The 27241-nt window shown below is 38.2% G+C and overlaps 1 protein-coding gene across 2 annotated transcripts in view; it reads right to left on the bottom strand.

Annotated features, from left to right (window-relative positions):
- C2CD3 (C2 domain containing 3 centriole elongation regulator) overlaps positions 1–27241 on the bottom strand; it is a 128398-nt gene that overhangs the window by 59698 nt on the left and 41459 nt on the right. For both annotated transcript variants that reach the window (XM_060018288.1, XM_060018289.1), the window contains 12 exons: positions 24996–25143; positions 21546–21700; positions 20534–20740; positions 19876–19988; positions 16648–16766; positions 14623–14745; positions 10037–10531; positions 8190–8341; positions 5701–5947; positions 3795–3975; positions 1673–1856; positions 527–699 (listed from right to left, as the gene is read on the bottom strand). In XM_060018288.1, coding sequence (XP_059874271.1) covers positions 527–699; positions 1673–1856; positions 3795–3975; positions 5701–5947; positions 8190–8341; positions 10037–10531; positions 14623–14745; positions 16648–16766; positions 19876–19988; positions 20534–20740; positions 21546–21700; positions 24996–25143 — 2297 coding nt within the window. The remainder of the gene's footprint in view (positions 1–526; positions 700–1672; positions 1857–3794; positions 3976–5700; positions 5948–8189; positions 8342–10036; positions 10532–14622; positions 14746–16647; positions 16767–19875; positions 19989–20533; positions 20741–21545; positions 21701–24995; positions 25144–27241) is intronic.

The following is a 27241-nucleotide window of genomic DNA, read 5'->3' as shown; positions in this document are numbered from 1 at the left end:
ATGAACAGTAACTTGATTTAGAAGGCTAATTCTAGTTATTCATGATGTATCTTGGAGGGTGGGTCATCCAGCTGGAACCATTAGGATATAATTGAAAACTCTAAATTCTAACTAATCCCTTCTAACTTTAAATCCTGACTTCTTCCTCCCTCACAGTGAATTCCCAGTTCATGCTGACTATATTCTTCCAATCCTACATCATGTTGCCTTGGAATAATAATTCTCTGAGTACACCTATATAAGACTTAGGTTTTATGCCATGAGGGCTTATCAAATGCTTGCTGAAGTTAAAGGTGAGATGAGACAAGCAACATTTATATACAGAGTCTACATAACTATGAATTTTCTAAAATTATATACAAAATTTGCAGTGTATATTCTACACTCTTTTTCTAAGAGAAGGTGTCTCATAGTTTTTATCAGATTCTTAAAAGGGTAAGTACTACAAAATGTGAAGAATCACTAATTTATGAGAGAAAAGGGATATTTATATATGCTAGGGAAAGATAAACTAGTCTTCAATTACCTGATGATTGGTTCCTTAGTTCATTCCTATTCTCAAGCCTGGGGGTTAAAGGGAGATTAAAGGTCTGTATTCCCACATCCTCACGGTGCTGCATGGTTACAATGGCACAGATCCTCGATAATGGCAAGGTTCCTTTGGCGACCATCTGGTCTCTCACATTAGGATAATAGTACCTGTAAGCCACAAAAGCACAAGCTGTCAGTTGAAAGAATAAGGTGGATGAAGGATTCACTCTGCCCCAGGGATCAGCTTTCAGTATCTAGTTATCTTTGGTGCCTGATTGTTCTGTATTTCTGGTATACAGCTGTGGTTGTGTCTGGCTGGATTTACTGCCCATTACTTGGAGGAAGAACCCCATAAATTATACCCTGTCTTCAAGACAAAGCCCAGCTTCTCACAGGTTTTCTGTTTGAGGAATCTGCATCTGGCTTGGCCCTTTGGGAGTTGCCACTCCTGAAAGCATCCATCCTGCAGCACAAGTGGTTCTAAGCAGTGCAGTTCCAATCTCTTCTATGGCTTCAGGCCCATGCCCCTCAAATTTGAAGGGGTGATGAGGATCTGTTAGTACCTACTCTAGTTCCTCCTCACATTAAAATTATTTTAATTGGTTTCTTGGGGGTGAGGATGCAAAGCGGGAGGTTAAACATCTGTATTCATGCCATTATCTTTCCTGGAAATCTGCCGAAGTCTGTGCCATGAGTGGAATTATATTTTACAAAGGCCACTCTTCTGGTGGTGGGAAGAACGGATTACAAGAAACGATTCTAGAAGTGGGGAGACCAGTTAAGAGGGTATTACAATAATTTAGGCATGATATAGTGAGGGCCTGAACTATATAAGGCAGAAAGAGAAGCAGAAAAAAGGTGACTGATACATTTAAGTGACAGTAGGAGATAAAACTAAAACTTCTCTTCCAAATGTAAGTAGTGGTTAGAAGTATGAGATACAACTGCTCCCAAGAGCCTAATAACTGAACAGATTTCAGTAAAATCTGGACAAGAGTCATTATCAAACCTAAATAATATTAAACAGGGCAGAAGGGGGCTCTTTGCTTGCTTATAATTCAACCTGGGCTAATTAAGGGAAGGATGCTCTGTGACTGTGCACTTCCTTCCTCGGCACAGGCATGGGTTCTCCACACTGTACCTGCACCAGATTTCAAACTGGACTCCACCTCCAGGTACAAGCCCGTGTGCAGAGAAGGCACTGAGTAGGAGCCTTTGCACTGGAATTTCAGCTGGCAACAGGAGAGAGTGACGGTGCTCACTATTAAAGATGGGGTCTGGAATGCAGAGTGTGGTTGCAGATCTGAAAGGCTTCAGAGTGAATCCTTTGGAAAAGAAAAGCAGTTCAGAATAATCCAACACATCACTTAGTGTTTTACAGGGACTTCCCTGGTGGTCCAGTGGTTAAGAATCCACCTTCCAATGCAGAGGACGTGGGTCCGATCCCTGGTTGGGGAACTAAGATCCCACATGCCGTGGGGCAACTAAGCCCGTGCATTGCCAACTATTGAGCCCATGCACCACAACTAGAGCCCATGTGCCGCAACTACAGAGCCTGCACGCCCTGGAACCTGCAGACCACAACTAGAGAGAAGCCCACATACCGCAACGAAAGATCCCGCAAGCCGCAGCTAAGACCTGACGCAGCCTAAATAAATAAATAAATAAAAGAAGTGTTTTATATGTAGTTTTACAGTATGTTAATATTCAGTATTGTTCAATTTTATCCTCACAATACTCCTGTAAAGAAAACAAAGCAGGTATTATTTCTCCTACTACACAGATGAGGATATGATACCTTGATGTTACATAGTCAACCCAAAGGTCTTAGAGCTAGTAGGTCACAGACCTGGAACCGGAATCTGTATCTTCTGACTGTATTACTCCTACCAAGGTCCATTTCCCTAGCAGCTCTGGTCCCCTGAGATGCCATGGTAATACAGAAGAGATTCCTTTGTTGGTAGACAATGTGTAAGAGTTCCAACTTCTTCACTTCCTTACCAACCCTTATTAGTCTTTTTATTTTATTTTATTTTTGTGGTACGCGGGCCTCTCACTGCTGTGGCCTCTCCCGTTGCAGAGCACAGGCTCCGGATGCGCAGGCTCAGTGGCCATGGCTTACGGGCCCAGCCGCTCCGCAGCATCTGGGACCTTCCCGGACCGAGGCACGAATCCACGTCCCCTGCATTGGCAGGCGGACTCTGAACCACTGCACCACCAGGGAAGCCCTAGTCTGTTTAAAAAAAAATTATAGCCATCTCAATGAGTGTGAAGTGGTATCTCGTGGTGGTTTTGATCTTAATCCCCCAAATGACCAATGATGTTAAGCATCTTTTCATGTACTTATTGACCATTTGTATATCTTTAGAGAAGTGTCCATTCAGATCCTTTGCCCATTTTTAAATTGGGTTGTCTTTTCATTACTGATTTGTAAGAGTTCTTTATATCAATATATCCCGGATACAAGTCCATTATTTGAACCTCAAAACCAATACTGGCAGCACTTTCACGGTTATTCAAGGACATGCTCAGAATAGCAGACAATTTGAGTCACCCAACTTGCTCATTCCCAGCTGAGATCAAACAAGGTGACACTCTGTCTTCTTGTTTTAGCTCTCAGAGATGACCAGAGGATGGGATGGCAAGGGACAGTGCAATGTAGTGCAGGGGCTCTGGCTCTGTGGCCAGTTGGACAGTGTTTGAATGCCAACCTTGGCACTTGTTAGTGGGGCGGCCTCAGCCATTAACACTCTGAACCTTGTTTTCTCTTCTGTAAAATAAAGAAAATAGAATCTATGAGGATGAATTGTTTTAGGATTTAAGATTATGATCTATGTGAGATATGTATATGTATGTATTTCCCCCAGGAGCAATGGTTTTGTATTCTCTTAATTCAGTGCTCTTGATGACTTTATAGAATATAACTACAGTGGATAATGAGAATCAACTGTATGTTAATAGATGATAAGAGTGAGTAGGCATGTAAATGATACAAAATGAGACAAAGTGTAAATAACTGATGGACCTAGGTAAAGGGTATACAGAAGTTCTTTGTACTATTTTTGTAACTTTTCCATAAATCTGAAATCAAATCAAAATTAAATTAAAAAACAATTTAAGAAAAGACTCAGGCTATCTCCTGTACTGCCCAGGTAAGGCTGGAAATACTGAGGAACATAAAACTGACTCAGGAAAAAAAATTCCTAAGCATATTCAATAAAAGAGCCACACAAGAATGAGAAAGCCTAATCTCCCAAACCTACCATTTTCAAGGAATCCAGGTCCTTTCAGCACACTGGGTTGCGAGTCTTGAACTGGAAAGTAGTACTGGACATAACAATCTGCTTCTCCCCAGACTGTTGCCTGAAGAGGGGCGAGCCCTTTAATCTTGTCTATAAGGAGTTCAAAGTGGTGCTCCATCAATCCATTTCCTTGGTCCCCTGCCTATTAAATGAAACAGAGATACTGGGGAGCTTTAAAGAGTAATTTGTATAGCGTATTCATGCTTCTCTATGAAGTCTGAGAATAGATAAAGAAATAAGCATAATTGGCTGATACTAGAACAGATACTTAATTTTCATTGTGTATAAATCTCACAACTGTTCACTGTAATCAGATCAGGCAGGACTTACTCTAGGCTGTGAGACTGGGTCAATATTAGGAAATCCATAAATGTAATAGAGTGCATTAATAGAGGAAGGAAAAAAAGTAACTATCTCAATAAAGGCTAAAAAGGCATTTGATAAAATTTAATCAGATGTTCCTGATTCTTCGTACACTAAAAACAGAAGGCTATTTCCTTAATAGGATAAAGAACACATTTTTGAAACAAGTTTTCATTTATTATTATTATTATTATTATTTTTGGCCGTGCCACATGGCATGTGGATCTTCCCTGACCAGAGATCGAACCTGTGCCCCCTGCACTGGGAGCGTGGAGTCTTACCCACTGGACCGTCAGGGAAGTCCTTAATTATTATTTCTAATGAAGTTAGGAATAACACTGAGACTGTTTATTAATGGGGAGGTAGTGAATACACTGTTACTGAAGGCACTTCTACTACTAATATGATAAATATATAATAGAAAAAGTTTAGAGTTTGTAACAAATAAACAATAACAAACAAAACAAAACAAAAACAAAAACCAATAACCTACTAATAGGTATTTTCTTAATAGTTCTTTCTCTGTTAGAGACATCAAATTTGTCATTCAGATTAAAAAACATAACATACTTAAATGGTGTGGACACTGAGACTTGGCTATACTAATAAAGACATCAAATGTAAGATAGAGGAGGACATGATACAGTGGACTTAGAGTCAGAAGACCTGTGTCTGAACACCAGTTCTCCCATTCTTAGCTGTGTGACCCTGGATGAGTAACATAACCTCTCTGATTCTGTTTCATCACCTAAAAAAGAGAATGACAATGACCTACCTCATGTAGTTGTTAGGGGAATAAACATGATAAAGTATATCAATGTGCTTTCTCAATTGAACAGCACTGTACAGAACAAATAACTTTTAAGTTATTAGTAGAAAAGCAAGGAACTTCACTTTAACTTTCCAAAATGGATTTGGTCAAGAAACAGAATACTTTGCTGGTTTACATTTGGGATCACTCTTCATCTCCATCCCCATTTTTTCCCCCAGATTACCTTTTCTTTTTTTTTCATTAAGACTATTTTTTTAGAGCAGATTTAGGTTCACTTCAATTTTTTTAAAAAGGCAATTTAGTAAATTAGAGGATTAAGATCTGGTTGTCCAATTACATTTTCTTTATAAATTCAAGGAGCTCAGAAGGACACAGGTATCCATTTAAACAAAGAAAGAAAAATACCAATGATTCTTTTGAGCTACAGCAAGCACTGAAGTGCAAGCATGTTCTTTTGTTAAGCCTTTCACTATTGAAATAAGAATTTGGGGCAATGGTTTCATTAAAACACGCAAGATAAAATGAGATTACGGTGCTTGAAATTTGCTAAGAGAGTAGATCTTAAGTGTCCTCATCAAACACACACAAAAGGTAACCAGATAAAATAATGGATATGTTAATTAGCTTGATTGTGATAATCATTTCACAGCATATGCATGTATCAAAACATCACCTTTTAAGCCTTAAAATAAGATTATGTTTTTTGTAAACAATCAAGTGTTTAGTTACTACCATAGCAACAGATGCTGCAGATGGCTGGTCCAGGAGATGGGCTGGCCTGGGGTTGAAGGGAGGAAGTGTTCCTTCTTCATTCTTTAATCTTTGCAGTGCTATTATCTGATCTGAAGAACCCATAGCTAAAAAGACTCGAAGACTCCCATTTTGGTGGCCTGAGAACATATCAATCACAGGCATGTAGCTGTCGACAGCAACAACTGGATACTGAGCATCAAGCAGCAGGCGAGAAATCTTGGGATCTCTAAAGGGAAAGAAATTGTGCACGAGTAAGTAACAGTCATCAATCATGTCATAGAGTTGCTTCATTTCTTACTTGGCTTGTTTTCTCAGTTTGTTAAAATGGATCTACAGGGACTTCCCTGGTGGCACAGTGGTTAAGAATCCGCCTGCCAATGCAGGGGACACGGGTTCGAGCCCTGGTCCGGGAAGATCCCATATGCCGTGGAGCAACTCAGCCCATGTGCCACAACTACTGAGCCTGTGCTCTAGAGCCTGTGAGCCACAACTACTGAAGCCCGCGCACCTAGAACCCGTGCTCCACAACAAGAGAAGCTTCTGCAATAAGAAGCATGAGCACCGCTATGAAAAGTAGCCCCTGCTCGCCGCAACTAGAGAAAGCCCGCGTACAGCAACGAAGACCCAACACAGCCAAAAATAAATATAAAAACAAAAAAACACAAAGAAAACAGTATACCAATCCCTCAAAAAAATTTTTTTAAAAAAAGGATCTACAACTATAAAAGTAATTGTGGTTCAAAAAAATATATGATTCTATCCATAATCCATCAAATAAAAATGACCAGGCAGATAAGTTCCAAACTCAGCAATTCAACAGGTGGGGGGCGGGGCGGGGGGGAATGTGTCTAACTTATCTCTGTACCATCATGGCCCCAAGGCTTGCTGGATAGCATTATTTTAGAGGTAGGCAGTGTGCTCAGCTAGAAAAAGTATAGATTTTAGAGTCTGGCAGATAAGATTTGAGTAACATTACAAATAATATCGGCCATTTACTGAGTACTTACTATGTGGTAAGCACTTTACAATGTTTCTATAATCCTTCTAACACAGCAAAGGTTGCTACTATCCACTATTCACAGATGAGAAAAAAGTCCAAATGCTCTTCATTACACCATGCTGAATCTCAGATCTGCCTCTTACTTGCTCTATGACTCTAAGTAATCAATATAAGTTTAAAAAGTCTGTTTCCACATCTGTAAAATGTAGGTAATAAAATTTCCATCAAAGGGCTGTTGTTAGGACTAAACTGAGATAACAAATATAAAATACCAACATGATAAGTGCTTAGTAATTGATAGCTATTATCACTTTATGCTCTCTCGGCAATGAATGGGGTCTAAGGAAATGAGAAGGAAAGGGGAATACCAGACCAAACTAATACCACAACAAAAAAAGGGGAAAAAGCCAAAAGCTTACAGCTGACAATGACATCCATGATTCCAGCAGCACTCCTTAGCCTGACCAGGCTTCCCAATGTTACCATCATATAAGTACTTAACTGTTCACTGAAGGCTTACCCGTTTATTTTCCCACTGGATCCTCACAACTGCTCCAAGAGGGAGATAGGAGATCTGTCATCACCCTCATTTTACAGATGATGAAAACAAAGCCAGAGAGGCTGACATCTCCAAGTTAAATAAGTTTCCTCATTTGTATAATGGAGATAATGACAATACTTCCTGGGGTTATAGAAAGGCTCACATGACAGTGAGCCATTTCCATAGACAGTGCCCACAACAGTGCTCTTTGCAAAATGTAAAATACAGCATTTAAAACACAGAACCATGAGAAGGCTGAAAGAGGTCAGTTCTAAAATAATTAAAAATCACTATCTTGAAACAAAAAAATGAACAGTCTGTACTGAGGATAGAAATAATCTTCAGATAAATCAATACCCCATCTAGGTTTTGAGTAGTGGTAAGTGAGGTACAGCAATCAAATCTGAAGGTCTAAGAAACAATGCACAGTACAGAAATCTTGCAAATGGCTGATGTGAACAATACTAACTGAAGTTTGTGCCAGAGAGATACACCAACAGTATTTGAGGTGATAACTTGGCAGCTGAGTTTCTTGGTGAGGAGAGTGGACTACAGAGCCAGACTCTCTGGGTTCTAACCCTGGTTCCACTACTTACAATATATATGACAAGTTATTTAACTTCCCTGTGCCTCTGTTAACTCATGTGTAAAATAGGGGAAATAAAATTTACCTGCCTCATGAAGGACTGTTGTGGGGATTAAAATGACTTGATGTATGTAAGGTTCTTAGCTTAGGGCCTAAAACATGGAAAGCAGTATCTGTAATACTGCTATAACATAGGAGAAAGAGTAGCAACTGTGGTGAAATTGAGAAAAGTCCTCCAAGGAATTATTGGGTTGTTCATGTTTGCAAACCACGAATATTCCTCTTCAGTTTATACAAAGTTAAGGATGTAAAAAAAGAATACTTCAAAAGGTCCTATTTACTTGAATGACATGTAAAACTGATGGAGGGGGAGTTTCACCAGCCCGAGCAGCTTGTCCTGTCCTGGGCTCCGCACCTTGTTCCAAGTTTCAATTACCATCACATTGTTCTTAAGCCTTTCCAGGCATTTGGAAGACAGAGAGACAGGAATCACCTGGGGAGAGGAACAGCCAGAAAAAAAACAAAACAAAACTCCACATCTGAGACAAAGTATTAATTTATACTTTTATTCAACAAGCATTTACTAAAGCCTATCTGTGTGCCAAGCACAGTGCTAGGAGCTGAAGACGTCAAAATAAAACCCACTGTTTTCCTCAGTCTAAAGCCACAGTCTTGTGTTAGAGACAAACACATAAAGGCCAAATACAAAATGGCATGAATTCTCTGAGGACAAAACTCATATAGATAGGGCTTCTGGGACACAGGTAGGAAAAGAGGATATTCAGGAAATGCAAGTAGCTGAGCACAGCTGGACTATCTAGTGTGAAGAGTGGCCTGAGTTGAGACTGGAGAAGTATAGGTAGTCTTAAAGGGTCTTGCAGTCCAAACTTAGATTCTATCCTGAAGGCTACAGGTAATCACCGAAAGGCTTTCAGCAGGAGAGTAAAATATTCAGGTTAGTGTTTTAGAAAGATCATTCCTGTTGGTGCACAGAGGAAGAAATGGACAGGGAGAGACAAGAAACAGGACAGTCTGAAGGCTAGGTGGAATGAGAGTAAGGGTCTGAATGAAAGCAGTGGCAATGGAGTGGAGATAAGAGAATTTATTCCAGAGATAATTAAGTTTGCAACATCTACTGGATTTGGTGAATCTTTATGTAAGAAAGACTCAAGGACAACTTTTAGGTTCTGCTTGGGTTTCTGAGTAAATTATAATATGAATTAGGGCAGACAGGAGGAGGAGGAACAGATTTGGAGGGAATAATAAATTCAGATTTGAATACATCTGAATTTCTTCTTCCATTTACACATCTTTATTGGATACCTGCAATTTGCCAGGTGATGTGTTAGGTGCCAAGAGGAAAGTGTTTTTGAGATATCCAGGTGGTGATGACCAACAGGCAGTTAGACACAGAGATCTGAAACTACACGGAAATGCCTGGCCTGAAAGAAGTGTGGATTTCGAAGTCACCTTCACACAACTGAAGCTATGGGAGTAGATGTGGCGACCATGGGGAAAAGAGGGTTGGTTTGGAAGAATGCCAAGGATAGAGTAATGAATAGGAACACTAATATTTAAAAGTAGGAGAGAGGAAGAAGTACTGGGATCACAACTCTTTTCCAAGTTTTCCTACTGGCCCAATGACTGATAAAAAAAAACAGTTCTTGAGTCAGGAAGAAAATAAGAGGAGAGAGTTACGAAAGTCAAGAAAGGAAACAATTTAAGCGATAGCATCAAATTCTACTGAGAAATCAAGTAAGATGAGTACTGAAATCAGTGGAGGAATAAATGAGAGTGAGGAAAAATAAATAAATAAAATAAAGAAGGAGAGATTGGAGAAACAGAAAAGAAAGAAAGAAGTTCAACTGATCGAAGCCCTAGAGGAAGCAGAAAGGAACAGAACTCAGAATTCAGGCAAAAGAAACAGTGGGAAACCATATCAACTGAGATAGAATAGAAAGAAATAAACACACAAAAAGTTTTAAAATGTTGGCAACGTCTTTTCCTCTTCCCATACAATAGTGGGATTGGATCTGCATACCAGATAATTATAAAAGCACCTCCAGTCTGAAAATTCTCATTGTTTTTTACAATGGAATTATGATTTGGGAAACATATTTCTGTCCCCTCCCCAACTCCTGCCTTCATCCTTAATGCATATGGAATGTTAAGACATGTACAAAGTTACCTGAGAAAAGTTAAAGACTGGTTTTGTTGTGCCCCATGCGATGACAGATCTGGTGACTTCTTCTGTGCTGAAGAGCTTGCAATTTAAATAAACATTGCATGATGGTTGCTTCTCAGATTCTCCAGTAATGAAATCTTTCCCATCTGGCACCATCAGTAGCACATGCAACAGCAAAGCACTTTCTTTTGTTGACACATTTATCTGATTTATCAAATCGTGAGAGGCTGGCATAGCCGTGAAGGTTGAAGGACTTGGTGCAACAGGGCTTGGTGACTTTGGGATGGGGAGCACCAAATTCTGTGTTTTCTTTACAGTTTCTTCATGAATTTGATTGAGGTTCTGTGGATTTTTGGTACAGGTAACATGTTGACTAGGTTCTGGCAGTGTCTTATCTGGACTTGTAAGAGCACAAAGTGGGCTATGTTGGGTGTTGCTACTTAACTTTGTATTGACATCAGCGAAATCCTTGTTATCTATAACAAGCTCCACAGTTACCTATAGAACATAAAAGGAAGAGAGTTAATAGGAATATTTTCTAGAATCAGAAACAGAATTTTGGAGCTAGGAGCAGCATCAGATTGTTAGGATATAAATTAATTCATCCTCAAATACCACAATAGTAGGAACACTAATAGACTGCACATACATCACCTTACCAGGACTAAGAAAAGCTAGGCAGATGATTTATTAATAATACAAGATGAGCCTAAAACATCATCTTGTGCCATAAATAAGTAAGTGCTCAGAAGAGAATGGAGACATATTTAAAGGACACAGAATCCAGTTGAAGGGGCTCCCTCTGGACAAATCCAGGACAAGCTGAGTTTCAAAATGAATAATACTACTAGTGGATTATAACCTTTTGAATAACATAAGAATCCATGAGTCCATACCAATATAAATAAGCAAGGGAGAAGGGACAACTCTTCTATGTAGTAGAATGCCAATTAATAAATGCACAGGGAATGATGGAGTTAATGGTGAAGTTAGAAATCATATTCTTTCAAATATCATAGTAATAAGTGATTCAGATAAACCCCAAATGGAGGACATTCTACAAAGTAACTGGCCTTACTTTTCAAAAATATCAAAGTACTAAAAGACAAAGAAGGGCGGCAGAACTGTTCTAGGCTAAAGGAGATTAGAGAGAGATGACATTTAAATGCAATGGGTGTTTGCTTCTTGAGTCTAAGATACAAACCGTGTAGTATTTCTGACACACTTTCACTTATTAATGACTGTTAATGGCCTATAATCAAACCCTACCATTAGCTATGCAAATAATAAGACCATTATGTAAATTGAGGTTAATTAATTGTTTAAAGGTTCATCCCTTCTTCAGAATTAGCTACCCTGTGATCTTTTTTTTTTTTTTTTTTGCGGTACACGGGCCTCTCACTGCTGTGGCCTCTCCCGTTGCGGAGCACAGGATCCAGACGCACAGGCTCAGTGGCCATGGCTCACGGGCTCAGCCACTCCGCGGCATGTGTGATCTTCCTGGACCGAGGCACAAACCCATGTCCCCTGTATCGGCAGGCGGACTCTCAACCACTGCGCCACCAGGGAAGCCCTACCCTATGATCTTTAGCTCTATCACATATCATATGCATAAAGGTAATAAAATAAATTTAATTCATTAAAATAAATAAATAAATGCAATGCATGATCCTGGACTGGAAAAAAATGCTACAAAGGGAAGTACTGGCATAGTTGGTGAAATCTGAGTATGGACTACAGACAGAATATACTATTGCTGTTAAATTGATCTTTATAACTGTACAGCATTATGTACAATGTTGCCTTTGTTCTTAGAAAATACACACAAGAAATTAGGGAGAAAGAGGTTTAATGTCTGTAACATATTCTCAAATAGTTCAGAAAGAAATTGTGTGTGTATGTGTATAGAGAGAGAGTGGGGAGGGGGACAAAAAGAGAGAAAGAGACAGAAGAGGCAGATAATTATAAAGCAAATACGACAAATAATTGCCGAGTCCAGGTAAAGGGTATATGAGTTCTTTGTACTATTTTTTGCAATTTTTCTTTAAGTTTGAAGTTATTTTTAAAAGTTTAAAATGTTAAAAAGTAAAAAAGGATGTGGGATAAATGATGAAGAATGAAAGTGGTCACTATTACGAGGCTGAATTACTAGAGATAAAGGGGACTTGCAGCTCCTTTTATTTAAAACCCACAGCAAAGTTCTTTTGCTCTATTGAATATAGACAGCAATCTATTTAGAACAGTGCTTCTCTCAACAAAGCCAGGACAGAAACAATTTCTAGTCCATCAACTCTATTTATTACCCCTTTCTGGTTATAAACCTTGTAGTCTAGAATGAACTAGGAAAGCAAAAAATAAAACTTTGGTAGTGGAAGAATAATGTGATGTTAATTTTTTGCAATGGTAGTCAAACAAGTTTTTAAAATTAAATGGTATCTATTACTAAGAAGGCCAGGAAGAGGGCAGAGAGGGCTTCCAAGAAGAGGAAGCAGCATGAAAATCAAGAACAAAAGCATGGATGCATAACCCAGCACAATACTTTAGCAATTCTTTACATAGTTTGACATGGCTATTGGCAGGGAAGCTGGAACAGAGAAAGCTGCAGTGGTCAGGTGGGGTCATATGGTATGCCCTGTATTTTATCCTCTGGGTGATGAGGAGTCATGGAAATGTTTTATGTATGGCTGTGATGATTTCAAAAGCTCGCCAGTACAACAGGACAAAGCTATAGTGAAGCCACACATTCAAATTCTTCCACCTAACGGGAATGTAAATTGGTGCAGCCACTGTGAAAAACAGTATGGAGGTTTCCCAAAAAACTAAAAATAGAACTACCATATGAATGAGCAATTCCACTCCTGGGTATATATATGAAAGAAACAAAAACACTAATTCAAAAAGATATATGCACCCCAATGATACCAGCATTATTTACAACTGCCAAGATATGGAAGAAACCTAAGTGTCCATCAACAGATGAATGAATAAAGATGACATTGTACATATACAATGCAATACTATTCAGTCATAAAAAAGAATAAAAGTTTTGCCATTTGCAACAACATGGATGGACTTACAGGTATTATGCTAAGTGAAACAAGTCAGACAGAGAAAGACAAATGCTGTATCACTTATACATGGACTCTAAAAATAAAACAAACTAGTGAATGTACCAAAAAACAGACTCACAGATATACAGAACTACTTAGTGGTTACCAGTGGGGAGAGGGAAGTGGGAAGGAGCAATACAGAAGTAGCAGATTAAGAGATATAAACTATTATGTATAAAATATGCAACAAAGATACACTGTACAACACAGGGAATATAGCCAATATTTTATAACTATAAATGGATATAATGTTTAAAAATTGTGAATCACTGTATTGTACACCTGTAACTTATATAATATTGTACATCAACTATACTTCAATTAAAAGAAAATGATTAGGGCAAGCTCTAAAAAACAAAAAATTCTTCCACCTAAGAAAATGATGCTTCTGAATAAAGGACAGAACCCTCTCTCCGATGAATTACACATAGCATTCATCCCACCACACACAAACTCAGCCACTTCTCTCCTTGTTCACTGCCACTACTCTAGTACAAACTATCAATCATTTCTTTTCTGGATGAACGCAACATTTTCCCTCCTGCACCCTACAATATTCTCTACCCAGTAATCTTTTAAAATGTAAACCAGATGTCACTTCCATGCTTCAATGTCCTTTCTTGGCTCTTAGGATAAAAGCTAAACCCTTTACTCTGACCTACAAAGCTCTGAGCGACATGGCTCCTGCCTGCCTGTCCAATCTCCCTTTTGGCTCACTATCCTGTGGCAACATTCTGCCCCTTGATGAAGTGAAGCCCATTCTCACTTTAGGGCCTTTGCATGTGCCATTCTTTTCTCTGGAACGATCTTTCCTGTGCTTTTTACTTGGTGGCCTCCTCCTCTCATTCTTCAAATCTCACCTTAAATGTCACCTCCTTAGAGACACCTTCCCATCTCCTACTTCCTCCCAGGTACTTACTGTCACATTGTATCATTTAGTTCCTTCGCAGCAGTTTTTTTTAAAATTATACACGTGAAATAAATTTATTTATTTATTTATTTATTTATATTTTTGGCTGCACTGGGTCTTCATCGCTGTGTGTGGGCTCTCTCCAGTTGCGGCAAATGGGGGCTACTCCTTGTTACGGTGCTCAGGCCTCTCATTACGGTGGCTTCTCTTGTTGCAGAGCACGGGCTCTATGTGCGCGGGCCTCAGTAGCCATGGCACGCAGGCTCAGCAGTTGTGGTTCACGGGCTCTAGAGCGCAGGCTCAGCAGCTGTGGCACACGGGCCTAGTTGCTCCACGGCTTGTGGGATCCTCTGGGACCAGGGCTTGAACCCTTGTCCCCTGCATTGACAGGTGGATTCCCAACCACTGAGCCACCAGGGAAGCCCCCTTCCTAGCACTTTTGTTGTCCTGTTTTAATATAAGCTGCAAGAGCAAAGATGCTGATTTTCTTGTTCACTGCTATAATCTCACAGCCAGCCAGTAACACATGCTCCATAAATACTTGACTACCTGAATGTGTATCTACATACCTTGAGCGGGCCAAGTGGAGTCTGACCACTTTCCTGTTGCACTGCAAGCTGGTCACTGAAAGAAAGCAGCTCAGATTGAATGACAGCTCTCAAAGGTAGTGATGCAGACCCAATGACTTCAGGCTGAGAAAAGAAGGAAAGAAAAAGTTTAAGTTAAAGTAAAGAGAAGCCACAGGGGACTTTAATTGAAGTGACAACATATGATGACTTATAAAGGAATCCATGCTTTATGAAGTCAGTAGCTTAATTATTTGACTGAGGGAACTCTAAGTGGGAGCCCATATTCTGTCATTTTGGTCTCCCTTCTGGGTTTTACCAATTCTTCCTGGAAGATTAGAGAGGGTTTCATGAGTCACAAAGAGGTCAGAAGATTATCTTTTTCTATTTTTAAGTTAGTTCTTACAAAAAATGTTCAAATTCACGCTTAAAAATAAAAAGTGCAATTAAGATGATGCAAATGTTTGCCATTAAAGCTGGGAAAATTATAAAACATGCCCAATGCTAACAAGGTTATGGAGAAACAGGGGCTGTCATATGCCTGAAGTTGGGAATATAAACTGGCAACATACTTCTGGACAGGAAATTTAGCAACAAATATAAAAAGCTTTTAATATTCATACTCTTTGGCCCAGTAATTTCACTTCTGGAAATTTATACCGAAGAAATAGTAAATAATACATAAGAAGCTTATATACAATGTGTATTTTAAAAGTTAACAATGAGATTTTTATGTTCAACATCAGGAATTATTAATTATAGCACATTTCTAGAATGGAATAATATATAGCTATTAAAATGATGTTTACTAAAATTTGAAATAATATGAACAATATTCGTTATGTTTATTAGAGATAGGGTATTAAATTATATATAGTAAACCTTCACATATTTATAAAATTACATGGAAAAGATTTACATTTTTGAAAAAAATGAATAAAAATCCTCAAGACAATGTTAAATTTTTAAAAAGCAGGATAAAAATTGCATATAAAATTATCCTAATACTGTCAAAGATTTACATATATAATGTATTCATTTGAAAAAGATACACATAAATATTAACAATATTTATTGGTGATGAGATTATAGGTGATTTTTGTGTTTTAAAAATATTTTTCTATTAAAAACATGTATAATTCTTTTATAATTAGAAAGAAGCCTTAACTACGTGATTCAATGCAAATATACTGAAATGCTTATAGAGGTTGTCTTGAGGTTGTGAAATTATGTTTTTCCTTCTATTTTTTGTTTTTTCCTTATGTTTTTTCCTTCTATTTTGCTATATTTTCCAAAATGAACTTGTATTATTTAGATCTCCTGAAAATATAAACAAAAAGAAAACAAGATGCATTCCTCATACTATCTATACCAAAGAGGAAGTCAAAGATTATAAAAGCTACTCTTTCAATTGAAGGAAGTAAAAACTGCTCATGACATAGTTTGAGTTCTGTTGTACCAGTTGCAAGTGGATTTTATAAACTTGGAATTAGCTGATAAAACTGCTACCCACATTATATTATATTATATTACTTTGGATATGGGACGGATAACTTATGTATTCTGTCTGAAAAAAGAAAGCAGAGCCTCAAATTAAGGCTCCTATATCAATTCAAACAACCCTCCATAGCAGGGAGCACAGTAAAGAGGTTAAGAACTTAGGATCTAAAGACTCGGGATAGAGTCCTGGCTTTGTCTTTTATTAGCTTGGGTGATCTTAGACAAGTTACTTCACTAAATCTTGGTTTTTTTCATCTGTAGATTGAAGATAATAAGGTATCTAATTCACAAACTGTTTTAATCATTAAATTTGATAGTGTTGTTCACATAGAGCCTTTACCATAATATCTAGCCTATAACAAATATCAATTAGAAATTTAAAATTATAATAATAAACAACAATCATAAGTATTAATATCGTTTGAGCCTGGAGAATTTCCTAGTTTAGGTAGGAATATAATTTTAAGTATGCTCCAAATCCCTAGTGTGAATAAATGGTAAGGCAAAGGTCAAAATCACTTGAAGTACCTTTAACTGTGGGGTTTTCTTTGTGTAAATTTGGAAAGTAAGATTGGAATTCCACCAGTGTTCTATCATTGGGCCACCAAATTGTACCGGAAACACAAATCTCTGCTGGAATTTCACCACTGTAAGGAGAACCAGACACATAAGCACATGTCACACCACCCAACTAGAGCCATCTCATCAATCCATGCCTTGACACCACCCACCTCCCTTTCAAATCTAAGATCTCTTTCAGGAATCCAGTCAGTGTAATTTCACAAAAGTGTTAGGGTTATTAGGACTGAAGGAACAGAGACAGAGAGAAAATCCTGGATACAGCACAGAGAAGATAAGCAGGGCTATGTTGCTCTGCTTTGCTATGAGAAATGAATGTCAAGCATAGGAGCACAGGATGTGTAAAGAGACATACCATACACTTCACTGGGTGTAAGGTATGACCAGTGTTTTAAAAGACAAGTTGATAGGTAATGTAATGAAAGAAGGGGGCTGGCTGGATGTGGGACAATGAGGGATAAATGAAGAGAAGAACCGAATCAAAAACTGTAATAATGAAAATGAGTTTATTTTCTGGCTGAAGACTAGGGGACTTCTCCTGTCACACTTATACAAGGTTCTAAGTACTGATCTTAGTTTGCAGTATTAGGCAGAACGGAGTCTGTCTTTTCATAGATGGAAAGGAAGGGGTTTCTGCTGTAATAGCAAGTGTAAATGGGATAAAGTGATGGTAGTATCTGAGTCTGTGCTCACTGCTATGTGGATTTAACAGGTTTTAAAAAAAAAGGAATTTGGGGCTAGAATCATTTGATATGAATAAGTTCTGTTACTTACTAATGAACCATTTCAGCCACAATTTATCACCTGTAAAATAATCTTCCAGTCCATTCACTTCTAGACCCTTAAAATGGATCTGAAGAACCCACGCAAAAAGGCCCAGTTACAGAGAATCCACTATCTCTGATATTCATTCAAACTGCCCATTTGACCTACTGATCTCTATCCTTGCCATCTTACTTCTTGACTCTTTTTATTTCTTTAGGTACTCATGGACAGGATCTAGGTCTTGCTATCTGGATCCATCCACAGGAACTGTTAACAAAAGGTCTGGGCCCAGCAAGCGCACACCCACTAGACCAGTTTACCTGCTTATCCCACCACGGAAAGAGAAGTAAGACAACACCTACACCTCAGTGGTGTGCTGAGAGGATCAACTGAGGTAACAGATAAAAAAGCACTTTAAAACACTATAAAATCTTTTATGTACAAACAGAACTGTATTTCAACCTGGTGTTACTCAGATTTCTCCTTATTACTTAAGTATGTTTTGGTACTATATTATTGTATTTGTCATATAATTCTCTGTTCTTAAGCTCATTTTTTAAAAAATAAGTTAAGGCAATAATGGAAGAAGAAATTCATGTAAATAAATTGCTAACAATATGCCAAAGCAGACTTTTTTAAAGTGCTGGAAGGGATCCTGAAAATAACTTGTCCATTCCATATTATATTGTTAAGAAAGGCCCAGAGATGAAAAGTCATTGTGTCTAGGGTCACACGATTAAGTGTGTGGTATAACCAGAACTAGAACTCTTCCAATCCCTGGCTTGATGCTTATTCCACATGTCCCATACTATCTTTCCCAGAAGGACAAAGGGAGAACTCAATCGCTGTGGCCAATAATAATACTAATAATAATAATGCATGAGAAGCAATATAGATGAAAAGCACAATGATTTGGAATCAAAATGTTCTAGTTCAAATTCTAGTTCTACCATAAACCAGTTGTGTTATCTTAGACAAGTTACTTAACTGATATATGCCTCAGCTTCCTCTTTCTTCATCTGTGTGTGTGTGTGTGTGTATGTGTTTTAAAAGATTACATGATTAATATATATAAAACACTGAGTAGAGTTCTTGACACATAATTTAGTGCCCAATAAATGTGAGCTAGTATTAGTTACATACAACTTTAGAGTTTAATGCTTTTACATTCATTATCCCATTTGACTGTCCATTAAGCCCCTGTGTAATACAGGCAGTTCTTGCTTTGTAGATACTATGTTAACTGAAACTCGTGCATATCAGAACCGTGCTTGTCCTTGCTGTACCTCCATTTTACAGATGGGGAATCTGAGGCTCAGAGAAGTTTTAAGGAACTCATAAATGTCCTGTAGGTAGAAGGAGGTAAATGGGGAAGACCTGAGAAAAGAATCCAACATTTTTCTTTATATTGGGGTTTGATAAAAACAGTTTAATTGCATTAAAGCTCCTCAAACACACTGACTGACTTCAGCCAGCAGAATCAAGTATACATTCTCGAATGCTTTTAACAAACCTCCAGAGCACCTTCTGTTGCTATCGATAATTTAAGCATACAGAAAATAAAAATATGAAAAATTTTAAATGCCCTAATTCTTCCTTATGGTGATGGGGAAAGTGAAACAATGTACTCTAGTAAAAGAGTATATTAAATTATTTAGGTGCTGTTTTTAAGGGTAAATAAGTATTTATTTTAAATGCTTGTGCTGGATATACTCACATCAAATGAGAAATGATACATGTGCAAGATTATTCACTGAAGCACTGTCTTTAATAGCGAAATATTGAAAACTTAAATATTAAAAGTTGAAAATATTACAGTAAGTCCAAAAAGCCAGTCACAAATATCACATATTATATGATTCCATTTATATGAAATGTCCAGGATGGGAAAATTGAGAGAGACAGAAAGTAGATTAGTAGCTGCTTAGTGAAAGGGGGCAAAGAGAGAAATGAGGAAAGAATGCTAATAAGTATGGGATTTCTTTTAGGGGGGATGAAAATGTTCTAAAATTAGATTGTGGTGATGGTTACACAACCTATGAATACATTAAAAATCATGGAGTTGTATACTTCAAATGGGTGAATTGTATGGTATGTGAGTTATACCTTGATAAAGCTATTTTTAAAAAGGGAAGAAAAGAAAAACGTCAATAGTTGAAAGAACATGATCTAAGCATCAGGAGTTCTGAGTTACAGTTTCAGCTATGTCACTGCCTTTCTGCCTTGCATCCGAATACTCATAGCACCTCTGGACCAGTTTCCTCACTTGTAAAGTAAAGGAATTAGATTCACTTCAAAATTCTTTCTGCCTCTAAGATTCTATGATAATACAGGAGTATATGAATAATTAGGGATTCAAAAATTCTTTCAAAGCCAAAATATCTAAGGAGCAGAAATTAAGTTCTCTCTTACTTCCATCTGTAATTTTACTGGATGCGAGTCGAACCACCTCAGTGATCAAAGCTGTCTTTGTCAATCCATTTTTGGAAAAGCCCATAGGAAAGTGATATTCCACAAAGAAGGTGCTAAAAAGTCGAAACAAGAAAAGTAATTAAAAGACAAACCAAATAATAAACGTATTTTCTCTCTGATAAATCCTACATATCTTTCAAGGCCCTATTTTTAGAACCTCAGGTCCTCAGAGGACCGACCTGCTCTTTTCAAAGCCTTTACCAGTCTTGCGTTCCCACAGCACTTTTCATATAAAACATCTCTTTTGGCCCCTAAAGCCCTATCATATTGGGTTGGCCTAAGAGTTTGTTCGGGCTTTTCTGTAACATCTTACAAAAACCCGAACGAACTTTTTGGCCAACCCAAGAGACAGCCATTTAAATGTTTCTCTCTCCTGTTGACTGTAAGGCATGGAAGAATGGAGCCTGGGTCTTAATTTTCTTTATTCTCATACTTTTAATGCTTGGGACCTAGTGGCGGATTCAGTACATTTTTGTTGATTGAATGAAGCATATGAAAGCACTTTACAAATCATAAAGTACTATGTAATTATTTATTATTACTACCAGACACACTTTCCAGAAACGTCAAATTTAGTTTTCCCATGTTAGAGACATACCGCTTTTTTGTTGTCAGCTTAGGTAGTCTCCCAGGAAAGCTTTTTTTGCCAGGAGTCTCCTGGAGACTATCTGGAGGAACTCCCATTGTTTCGATGATGATTCTGACTGAATGTGTTCTACCCAGAAGGGCCAGTCTATCCACACTTAGTGTCATCACTTGGGCATCTTCTGGAGTTTCTGATAGCATCTGTTGTTCAATCAAGTTTCTGAAAGGAGTTCATATAGACAGTGAGGCAGATGGTAAGAAGCCAAATATGAAACGATCTAGTTGGTACAGGCAAGAGGAGGAAGGAGGAAAGGCAGCAGGCATCTTAATTCACAAGTTATCAAAGATTGGGAAATGGCTTTAATCATCATAATTCTGGTCCTAATCTACATGAAAGAAATCTCAAAAAATGTAAAAACAGGGACTTCCCTGGTGGTCCAGTGGTTAAGACTCCACGCTCCCAATGCAGGGGGACCGCATTTGATCCCTGGTCAGGGAACTAGATGCTGCATGCCGCAACTAAAGATCCCACAACAAAGATCCCACATGCAGCAACAAAGATCCCGTGTGCCACAACTAAGACCCATGCAGCCAAAAAAAAAAAAAAGTAAAAATGTTCTTGTAATCCAAAGGCTTATTATCTCCACACAAGTACAGAAACTGATATAACAGAATTAGGTTTTCAACAAGGGATACAGACTTTACTTCAGTTATTCACTACTTTAATATAACTACTATCATCACTTTTGTGTATTCCTTTTCATTTGCTTTCTTTATGCATATTTTCTACATTAAGTGTAACAGAGCACACATACAACTTAGAATTCTGCTTTCTCCCTTAATTATTTTATCACATCCATCTTTTCATGTTATTGCATGTTTAAGGACTGCAATACTTAATGAGTTATTGTAACTCAACCAGTCTGACAGTATTGGCAAACACAGGTGATTTCACTTGAAGAGATCTTGTGAAAATAATCTTCCTTTGCTTTTGACTCTAAACAAGCATTCATAAAGAGGCTCACCTATTTTTCTTGCCCACCGCCTTCTTCTTCAACTTATGATCATTTGACTCTAGAACCTTAGAAGATCTGGCAAGAGCTTTTGACTGGCTCATTTTTTTAGAAGGGACAACATCATCATCTCCACTGAAGACATCACTGACACTGGTATCAGATTTCTATGGGGGGAAGAAACAAAAAGAGAGGCACTAAAAGATAACTGCTTTGGGGATAGTGGTAATGAAAACATTTCTCTAAAAGTAGTAATCAAAAGAGATAACTGACACCAGGAAGATAATCCTGTTTCTCCTGGCTATATAAAAATAATATGAAGTTCACAAAAATAACCTACAAGTTCAGTTCAAAGAAAATAAATGAAAATAGATTCTTCTTTTGAATCCTCAAAAGTAATAACAACCACTATTTACTGACTGCCTTCTATGTATCTGGTACTATGTTAAATGCTGCATGTGTATTTCTAATCCTTAGTACATTCCTGTAAGGTGTCCCCATCTCAATTTTTTTTTTTTCGGTACACGGGCCTCTCACTGTTGTGGCCTCTCCCGTTACGGAGCACAGGCTCCGGACACGCAGGCTCAGCGGCCATGGCTCACGGGCCTAGCTGCTCCGCGGCATGTGAGATCTTCCCAGACCGGGGCACGAACCTGTGTCCCCTGCATCGGCAGGCGGACTCTCAACCACTGTGCCACCAGGGAAGCCCTAAAGATTCTACTTTTTTTCAGCGCTCTATACTCCTAATGATTCATTCTGCTTTTAATCTTGCTAAGATGAACTGTTTATTATATGTCACAAATTTTCGTAATGGCAGAACCAGTGGGTAAACCCCCGGTAATTTTATCGTGAGAAAAGGAAGCTGAAATTGACTAATCAGCTCTAACACAAATGCAAAATAAGAAGACAGCGTTACAGTTATTTGGCTCCAATTAAAAAAAAAATCTTTTTGTTATAAATGCAGGAGACCAATCCAAAGTAGTTTTAAGCTTATCACCTCCAACTCCCTTTTCTCAGCATCTCAGGGTATATAACGTATTGACCTGTCATAAGGGTAACAAATTAATAGTTAAATAGGCATGATCAGAATGTCCTTCTAGGAGGCAATGTAACTTTTCCAAGGTGAAATTACAAAGCTTTTTGCACTTAAGTTTTTCTTTGTTAAGTGGCAGCTTCTAAAAATGGTTTTGACAAGGTGATCAAAAGCTAGATGGGTTCACAGCCTGAAGAAAATTAGAGTAAATATAACCAGGTTGTTCAAAAGCTCATAATTTCAGGAAACAAAACCACAAGGTAATGCTGAATTTCTAAGCTGTGGATGTTATTCAATATTAAGAACATTAAACACTGACCCCAGGGAAGGACATGAGCATTCTAACTCCTTGGTCTTCCCAGTGCCTCAAGGCCAATTGGTTCACTCCTTCTTCCAGTAAACAAACATTTTCTAAAATTATTTTGTTCAGATAGCATGGGGGATTACTTAGTACCATTCACACATTCATTCGTTTATTCACTAAGAATTCACTGAGTACTCAAAATTCTATCAGGCCTTTGTTTTACAGGTAATAAAAAGATAATGAAGACATGTTTTTGTTCATGAGGAACTGTATCATACAACATAAGGGCTGTAAGAGAGGTATGTGCAGGATATTGTGGACATTCAGGCAACAAACTCTGCTTAGAGGAGTCTGGGATGGTTTCTTCATAGAGGTGATGAGTTGATTTTTAAAGAATGAAGAGAAGTTTACCAGATGTATAAGGGCATTTCAACATCCTTCAACAAGTAGAAGGACCAGTATGAGCAAGAGATATGGGGATGGAAAAAGCTAGACTGTGAGACAATCAGTATGACTGGAGTCTCCAGTGGTTACAGGGCAAAAGTGGGAGATGAGGTTAGGGAGGTCAAGTCAAGATCAGATTCTAATGCTATGCTCAAGACTTAGGAGATGGTGTGGTCTAGTGGGAACAACATGGGCTTTTTGCCAGACAGACTAGGGTAAGAATTCTAGTTCTGCCTAACTACTAGTAATTAATGTCTCTAAGCTTTTATTTCATGATATGTAAAAGGATAACACTATCTCATGGGGCTAGTAAAAGAATTAAATGAAATAATGAACTTAAAACATTTGGCACAGTACTTAATAAATAACAGGTAACGTAAATTCCCTGGCACACAGAAAATGTGTACTAAATGTAAGTTCCCTTTCTCTTTTCTCCTACAGGTAACACAGTATCAGTGATGACTTTTAAGGTAGAAAGTCATTAAATCCTAACAATTCACAGTGTCTTTTAAGTCCATCTCCTCCTTTCCAATCCCACTGCTGCCACTCTCATTCTGGCATGCTCTCTCTCTCTCTCTCTCTCTCTCTCTCTCTCTCTCTCTCTCTCTGTCTCACACCTCCAATAACCCAATGGCTTCCTATCTGCTCCCATTATTCTCCCCACAGTTGACCTCCTACATCACTGCCAGTTTAACATTCCTAGAACACTATTTCAGTCATGTCATTTCCTCCTCACTCGACATTCAAACGCTGTTACAGACTGCTTATAATGCGCTAGCCTGCCTCGTCAATGTCTCTTCCACACGAATTCTTACCCAGTCAAATTAGATGCCTTGTAGTACACAAACTGTTTCTCTAAACAGGTCATTCTTTCTATTCCTATTTCATATCGTTTATCTCTCTGAACACTACTTTTCAAGTCTCAGTTAAAATCCCTTATCCCTCATGATGCTCCTTCCTGACAATCTCATGTAAAAGTCCTCCCTGCTTCTTCTGCACCCTGGTCACCCTCATTGCTTTTCCACTGAGCTGGTATAAACTACACTGTATTTCAGGTATCTTTGCTGACCTGGAGAAAAAGAAAATAGGGAATATGACAGCAATCTTCACAAATATGATTATTTGTGGAACAGTGAATGAACTCATTTTGTATACACTCTAGAAGATGCTAAACCAATGAATAGAACATACGGCTTGACATAAGAAAGAACTTTGAAAATGCTAAAACTGCCTGAAAAGAGAATGTTCTGTCTTAAGGGTCAGTAGAGGTATTTGTCCACCATGAGTAGAGGTGTTTCTGGAACATCTGTATCTGAAAAGATACCAGTCAAGGGTGGTTCTGAGGGTATACCTACATTAGCTCTTCCTTGAAAGAGCTCTTAGGAAGCCACATAATATATTAAGATTATAGGCTCTGGACTCAGGTAAACTTGAATTTGAATCCTGGCTCTAACACTTACTTGCTATGATGTGTCCTTGGACAAAATAATTAATCTTAGTAGGCTTATCTCCTCATCTGTAAAACGAGGATAATACTCTCCTCTTCAGATTGTGATTATAATTAAATAAGGTATGTAAAATGGATAGCTTTCTGTCTGGCAAGTGGTAACATGCCTACACTCACTAATATTATTAATACTCTTGTTCTCCAATTCCTAAAGTTTCAGATTCAGTGACTTACGGGTGCTGTGTAAAACAAGTTCTCCAGGAGACTCTGGTCATACTGAGGGTCACTGGGCTCACTGCTGCAATACACATCACTCCCAGGAGATGGGGAATCTGGAGGAGAGCCTAGCCCGTCCCAGTAACGACCTTGGGATAATTCGGCACTGCAGAGATAAGAAAAACAAAGCAGGACTTTAAGAGAAGTTTCAGCTGAGCTATTCTTTTTCTTATTAAACGCTTTGAAGTTCTAAATGTGGAAGAAAATATGTTAAACAGAAGACTTACATTAAACAGAAGATTATCTGATAAATAGTTTCATAGTATATTCCCCCTCCTCTGGGGTGTCAACAGCTAGCATTCAAAAAATACACTACTGACAGTGATTGTGATCGCATTCATTTATTTAACAAACATTTTAGTGGGTAACTATTATGTGCCAGGCATGGTGTTAGGTCCTGAATGCTACAGAGATGGCTAACCTAACTTGTTCTACTCTTGTGCTGCTTATGGTCTAGTAGGGAGGAAAAAGGGCAAAGAATTAACTATAATTCAATGAGTTAAATGTTATATACTGTTTTTGTGAAGAATGGCTAATTCATAAATATGCCTTCTTCTATTAAGCAAAAATATGTGTATTTAGGTTAATTATGGCAAGATTAGTTCTATGTGGGATAGAGAAATAAGTAAAACAGATACTCTAGTTATAAAGAGTTTGTAAACTAATAAGAAACATAAGCATACAAATACGTGTATATTTCATTCATTTTTGTTTCTCCCATAGTAACTAGCACTTAATGAACATCTGTAAATGAACTTACTGATTCTTAATGAACATGTTATTAATAATAAAAACAATACTTATTAAGTACTTAATATATGCCAAACACTGTGCTAAGCATTTCAATTATTCTTTCAACTTTGCTTCCCTTTCAAGCTAGCTACTATACTTTTTTTCCCTTCTGTAGTTTCCCCAAAACACGTGATCACTACCTTCAAATTAGATCATGTTCCTATAATTCTTGGAACAAAGAAATGCTCAACAAATAGATGCTCAATAAATGTTCCTTTCTTCACCTTTCCTTAATTTATAGCAGAGTTTCTCAACCTTAGCACTACTGACATGTTGGGTCAGATAATTCACTGTCACTGGGAGCTACTCTGTGCATTTTGGATCCCTGGACCCTACTCATCAGAAGCCAGTAGCACTCCTCCAGGTGTGACAATCCAAAGTATCTCCAGACATTACCAAATGTCTCATGGGGTGGGGGTAGGGGAGAACTGCCCTCCAGTTGAGAACCACTGATCTATAGTAACCTCTCTCTGAAAGGTCAAGAACAACTTCCTAACTGCCAAAATCCAACTAACAACTTCCCAATCCACACAGCTTCTCTGCAGCTTGTGAGCACTGCTCCTTTTTGAAGCTCGACTTCTTGGTATTCTACACAATTCTCATTTGCCACTTATGGTTCCCCTTCCCAACCCCCTCCCCAGCACCCCCCCACACCAGTTGCTTTTCTCCCCTCTTTGCACACCCTTAAATTTATGAATTCTGTTCAGTATATAGTCCTCTACCCTTTTTTCCCCCCAAAATTAACATTTCTTTGAATTTATCCTTCTGTCTTTGACACAGAAAAAGGCATGCCATTTCCCTCCATGCAATATTTAGGACATACTTATAACCAGAAACTGGGAGAGGTCAGAAATATTTTGCACAGGCCAGAGGCCTGGGGTTCCTGTTGGGAGGGCAGGAGATATAAAAGTAAAAGAAAAAGGGTCTGGGAAGGGTTGGAATTTGTCTGTATTCTTTGGCTACAAGACAAGTCCATTCTCAGAACTTCCTTCTTTTTCTTTTTAATCATGTTTTAATCAAAGAACACATGTACCTATTTTATATTTTTATTTAAAAATAAATTTATTTATTTTGGCTACGCCGGGTCTTAGTCTGCAGCATGCGGACTTCTTTGTTGCGGCATGCATACGGGATCTAGTTCCCCGACCAGGGATTGAACCCGGGCCCCCTGCACTGGGAGCCCCAGGTCTTACCCACTGGACCACCAGGAAGTCCCTACACATACCTATTTTAAAAGTCAAATAGGACTACCAAGACATAATGAAAATCAGTAGCTGCCTGCCTCCTTAGAATCACTTTCAGCTCCTTAAGATGTTTCTTCTGGTATTTACCTTCATATTTCTAAGTAACACATGTGTACTGTTATTTTCTGATTTTTCACTTTTCACTTTTCTAAATGATTTATGGACTTT

Source organism: Delphinus delphis, chromosome 8 (genome assembly GCF_949987515.2).
Source record: "Delphinus delphis chromosome 8, mDelDel1.2, whole genome shotgun sequence".
In the NCBI taxonomy this organism is placed as follows: Eukaryota; Metazoa; Chordata; class Mammalia; order Artiodactyla; family Delphinidae; genus Delphinus; species Delphinus delphis.
This window is presented reverse-complemented; position numbering and strand designations above follow the sequence as displayed.